The 5,886-nt window shown below is 28.0% G+C and overlaps 1 protein-coding gene across 1 annotated transcript; it reads left to right on the top strand.

Moving 5' to 3' along the window:
* The first annotated feature begins 2,547 nt into the window (after positions 1 to 2,547).
* LOC137807372 (uncharacterized) lies at positions 2,548 to 4,075 on the top strand. Its single transcript, XM_068607987.1, has 6 exons — positions 2,548 to 2,738; positions 2,833 to 2,859; positions 2,960 to 3,022; positions 3,585 to 3,663; positions 3,736 to 3,781; positions 3,911 to 4,075. The coding sequence occupies exons 1-6, from the start codon at positions 2,697 to 2,699 to the stop codon at positions 3,918 to 3,920; spliced, it is 267 nt and encodes an 88-aa protein (XP_068464088.1). The 5' UTR covers positions 2,548 to 2,696; the 3' UTR covers positions 3,921 to 4,075.
* The last annotated feature ends 1,811 nt before the right edge of the window (positions 4,076 to 5,886 follow it).

Raw genomic sequence — 5,886 nt, 5'->3', positions numbered from 1 at the left:
TCCAGAAATTTTAGAAAATAAATTTCAAAATTAGAAAAGTGTTTCAGAAATCAAAATCTTAAAATGTATTCTAGAATACCAAATCTATAATATATTTTGATTAGCACTCCCCTCTTATATTTAAAAACTAAAAAGAACATTTTTATTATTTCACATAAATTTAAAAATATTGAGTGCAGAAAGAAATTTTCCTTTTTACTAACGTCAAGATAAGATTGGGCCATGGATGAAAACTATTACAAGAGGAATTGTGTACAGCATACAATTTGAAGTAAAGTTCTTAAAAAATTAAATAAAATTACAATCTAAACCGGCACAAAAAATGAAAAATATTTATAAAGAAAAGAAAAAAAATACACCAATGGACAAATAAAAATTGAAATATAAAAAATGGCTAACATCATCTCCACCTTTTACTTTTATCATTATATATATATATATATATGTTAAAATAACTATAAATTTATAATATAATATTTTAATTTATTATAAATTTATATTCATATTTTTAAATAATCAACTTATATATTTGTATTTTTTAATTTTATTATTTTTGCTTTCAGAAATATTTGTTGTTTCAAAATTTATATCTCATATATATTTATTATTAGTATCTTCTCATATATATTCATATTTAAGTAGGTAAAACATTCTCTATTCTCTATCCATTAATCCAAATATATTTTCAACCCTAAACAGAGTTTCACAATACTAATTAAAAAATGTTATTTTTATTTTACTTTTATCTTCGCCCATTTTTGTTCTATTTTTTCTGGTCATCCTTCCTTGCCATTGAGAGGAGCTCTTCACTGGTTGTATTGGTGGCAAGGACACTGCAACACATTATAACAATGAATAACTTAATATTGATTTAGCAACTTTTCCATTTTCTTAGACATGTAATATCAACAAGATTAACACTGTTTTGTAATTATAGATACCTTGCAATAATTTATTTAAAAGATAGAAGAAGATTATCGATTATGTTTAGATCAATAATGTTAAAGAGACTGTTAAGAGAGTAATTATTTTTATAAATAATTTAAAATGTTTTATTATAAAATATGTTGTTTTCATAAAATATTTTGAACAAAATTAAAAAATAATTTTTTATTAGAATAGTTAAATTATTTAAATTTAAATAATTTCAAATTCAATCTAAAAACAAAGTAGAAATTTAAATTTTTTATATTATCAAAATTATGCGTTTTCTCTTTATTGATCTCTTCAAATCATTTTTTTTTACCGAGATCTTTGACTGAAATTGATATATTGGAGGGATAACTGATTTTTTTTTATTAATATTGACTATAATGTTAATAGAAATTATCATTTTATTTAAATTATTGGAACTATTTTTCTCTTGTAGACCACTGTTATATTTTGTTTGATATTATTTAAGGTTTTCTTGATCAATGTGAGTGCGATTGGTACATGTAAATTATTATTTTTTATTTTTTTATTAAGGTCTGTTGTGGTTATTTTTTTTATTTATGTCTCTAATAATTATTTTTTAATCGTCACTATTTTTTCAAAATACTTTGATTTGAATTTTATTAGTATTATTAAAAGCACTTTTAATAAATATTAATAAATGAAAAAGCAGACAAAACTAAACTCCAATCTACAATACCAAAAAGTAGAGAAAAGTAAACTCCAATAAAAAATATTATAAAAATAATGTCAATTAATGTGAATTTAACCAACTGTGGTCAATTTGTAAAAGTTCAAATTTGAAGAGCATTGAAATAAAATAATATCGTATGTTTAGATGCTAAAAATATAAATATATAATATGATATTAATATTTTAATATATGCATTTCACAGAGAATATACATTTTGTATAAGTTATACTTTTACAAACAAATATAAACAGTTATATAATTTTATAATTATAATTCATAATAAAAATATATTTTTAATACATAAATTACATTTCAATTTTATATTATGGTAGACTGTTATTTTCAGTCATTGATAAGTTTGTTTAAAAATATTAAAATTTATTATAAATGTTGAAAATGATAGATATAAAGATTAAAAATATCTAAAAAGGTTATAAAAAATCTCATAAAAAATTCGTTAAACATAACAGTTCTGATTTATTTATATAGGAAATTTTATTTATGAAATATATAATAATATGTTTTATCATACATATTTTCATTTAATAAAACCAAAAAATATATTTTACATTTTTTATGAAGTAAAAATAACTAAATTTTATAAGAAAAATAAAAATAAAAATTATTTAGTTTAGAGATTAAAAAGACATTTGAATTTATTACTTATATTTAATAAAAATAATGCAATTTTAGGTTTTATTAAACCAAAATGCAATATATATATATATATGTATTATATTTAAAATTTAGATTAAGTGAAAATAAATAAAATTTTCAAGAAATTCTAAATAATAACTTTAGAAACTAAAAACATATTTAAATTTATAATATATGGTAAATTTTTTATAGCTTATTATTTTAAAAATATAGTTGCTCAACAATTTTAAAGTATAAAATTGAAGGAAAAAGAGGAGAGGAGCATGATGACTTTGACTTTATTTTGTTCCCCCTTTAAAACCCTCACTCTCACAGAGAAAATTACTATAGTTCAGATTTTAGGGTTTAAAAGGGTCTCTCTCTCACTTCTCCTGCCATCTTTCTACTACAATCCTTCATAAATTTTGTAGCCATGGCTAGCACCAAAGTTCAGAGGGTTATGACTCAGCCCATTGTAAGATTCTCATAAACTATTTTACTTTCGATTTTATTTTGCTGTGTAACTTCAACTGTAACCTAACCTCATTCGGTTTCTTTGATTTTGTCAGAACTTGATTTTCAGGTTTCTTCAGAGTGTAAGTTTTCTCGCACTCTCACCTTGGTTGATATTTTCTTCTTGGTTTCCCCTAATTCCTATGTAACTTGGTTCTATTTGTCTAATTGCAATATATGCAGAAAGCACGCATTCAAATTTGGCTTTTTGAGCAAAAGGATTTGAGGATTGAAGGACGAATCATTGTGAGTCTTATTTTTTTATGCTTGTTTGTTTCATGGTTCTCTTCATAATTCTGTTCTGTGGACATTACGATGTTCGTCGAGGAGATGCAAAGCCGGACTGCGACTTTTTTAAGATTTTTGTGAATATGTGTGCGCTGTGAATCTGTGTATTGAACCTTTACAGAATTTTGTTTTATGGGGGTGTTCTGTTGTTCCTTTACACACTTCAAATTACATAACAGTATATATTTCATACTAAAAAGTGTGGATTTTCTATGTGCATTCTGTGATATGAGCTCATATCTTAAACATTGTGATACACTTCAAATTACCTAACAGTATATATTTCATATTGTAAAAAGTGTGGATTCTCTACGTGCATTCTGTGATATGAGCTCATAATAACTTAAACACTGTGTTTGAAATTTGTTTACCTTAGGAATTGTTGTGAACCTTTTGAGTTCTTTGGGCATTGGAATATGGGAATGAATGGTGGTAGTTGTATACAACATACCCTTGTTAAAAAAATTGATCTTCTGACTTGTTAGTTTAAGAATAATATGATTTTATTGTTTTCAAACAGGGTTTTGATGAATACATGAATTTGGTTCTTGACGATGCTGAGGAAGTGAACGTCAAGAAGAAGAGCAGAAAGACATTAGGTATGCTACAGTTTCTCAAATTTTCTTCTATTTTGTATTTGCATTTTCTAAAGGATTTTATTTTTTGCTTAGGGAGGATCCTTCTTAAAGGAGACAACATAACTTTAATGATGAGCACGTAAGTGGAAACAAACCGCACTTTTATATTTCTCATGATTAACACTTAAGTTAAATCAAAATTGTACTCTGATCTTTCTCATTATTATATTTAAATTATTCTCTTACAATTTTATTTTCTTAATTCCAGGGGGAAATGATGTACACTCTGGGGCATTTTGTAAACTATATTCCTATTGAACAAGGCAGAACTATTTTTCTCTTTGGTTTGTATTCATCTATCAAACTCCCAAACTGGAAGCTGATGGTTTTATGATTGTGGAAGTATAGCACTAATATTACGACCTTTCTCTCATTTGATGAGTTTCTCATTTTGTTATGTTTTTAATATATCTTATTAAATCCTTTATACAAGTATGTTAGATTGATTTCTTTGGGATGTCTTTTCACTGTATTTGCTAAGGTTTTGCAATAGGTGAATGTCTATTATGCTGGATATTATAGCTCGTTCTGATAGCATACAGTTTTAGATATATTGATTTGGACTGCTTTCCAAATACTGTCAGTTACAGGAAGATCATCTGAAGTATGTTATAGTTCGAATAGTATTTATGGCGAGGAAGTTGCTGGTCCTTGTTTTATGGCTTTATCATTATTCACTAGCTCTAATTTTGATTCCTGAGTTTTTCTTCCACGCGGCCAGCAAGGTATGCGCTCATTCCTCATTTGAAATGCTTCTAATCCTACATTATGTGCCCATATCTTGTGGATTTGTTCTTGTAATTTATCTCTCCATTCAAAACACATAAATTTCTTTCATGGTTGCCTTTATGTTTGTGTGTGTTTGCCTTCCTGTGTTTGTCACCTTTGACATAAGATTACTTTTTTACCCATAGACAGTAGTCTCTGGATCTTACACCAAATTGTTATTAGAAAAAGAAATAAAGTATTATTAGAATAATCATTATTCTTGTTTGGTGTAGGCATACACGCTCTAAATTTGGAATGTTTCCTTTCTGAGTTTTTATTCTGTCCACACTTCCAAGTGATTTTCTTGATGATATTTAGATATGGAATTTGTTACCTCTACCTAATCACTGTTTAATTATTTAGTGAGATCCTTTTTATTTGTTTTGGTGCACTATGGCATTTTATGCTTCTTGATTTTGAAACTGATTTTAGATTATTTTTTGACATTGATTTCAAGTAATTGGTTACTGTTAATTTTTGGGAGGCATTTACTTCTTTATTTGGCGAGTTTTATATTGTAGATATGGAGATTTTTTTTTTGTAGATATGGTGAGCGTGGTTCTGTTTCAGTTGTCTCAGTCTTTGTCTTTAATGTGAAGGCTCATTAGATTTAACAGCCTTCAGGTTCAGGGTTTCAACATCATTTAGACACCTCTATCTTGCTTCTGTTGTTTTTTTTTGTCTGGGAGAAAACCATTTTTTTGTAAACGTTAACTTAATTGTGCGTGCCATAATCAGTCTCCCTACATCATGGGTTTTAAGATAAGATGCACACTGAATGGTTTAGTGGCACCTGATTTCTGCCAGGTCCACCATAGCCTAGCAGTTATGTAGCTGCACTTGCAAATAGAATAGAACAGATGAAATAGCGGCAGTTATGGACAGAATACTGACACTGGCATAATTCCATAAAAGCCCTTTGAACAGATGTTTGGACCTTTTTGGGGTTTATTTTTAGGGATTTATTTCATCGTCCAAAAAATGTGTTTAGTCAGTAATGCAAGTTTGTGCCACTATCATGCTGGTGCATCCCTCAGCATGGCCAAAAGTAGTGGCTGATTGAGCTGTTTTCAGAGGTCTGTGACGTGATATTGGGCAGATAGATATAGGATTAACCCAAGGCTTCTGGGTTTTAATGTTTTAACCCTCGTTTTCACCCCCCCTCTTTTGCAAATCAGTCCTTCCCTCCCACGTTCTGCCTCTCAACTTTTTCTGGTAGCGATTCTGATAAGGTTTTCGATGACTCTTGGCAGTGCTACCAACCTAGCCTGTAACTTGCGATAAAAACTGCACCATTCTTCTTTCTTTACTGTTAAACTGCAATGGTTTCCTTTGGCCAACCGCCCTCTGGCACTCAACCTGTTCAGTCAATCTCTTTCCGTTTCCTATTTGTGATATGGTGATGTGTTTTGCAGC

This window comes from Phaseolus vulgaris, chromosome 3 (assembly GCF_000499845.2).
Source record: "Phaseolus vulgaris cultivar G19833 chromosome 3, P. vulgaris v2.0, whole genome shotgun sequence".
NCBI lineage: Eukaryota > Viridiplantae > Streptophyta > Magnoliopsida > Fabales > Fabaceae > Phaseolus > Phaseolus vulgaris.
Note: the sequence above shows the minus strand (reverse complement) of the source record. Positions and strands in the feature narration are given on the sequence as shown.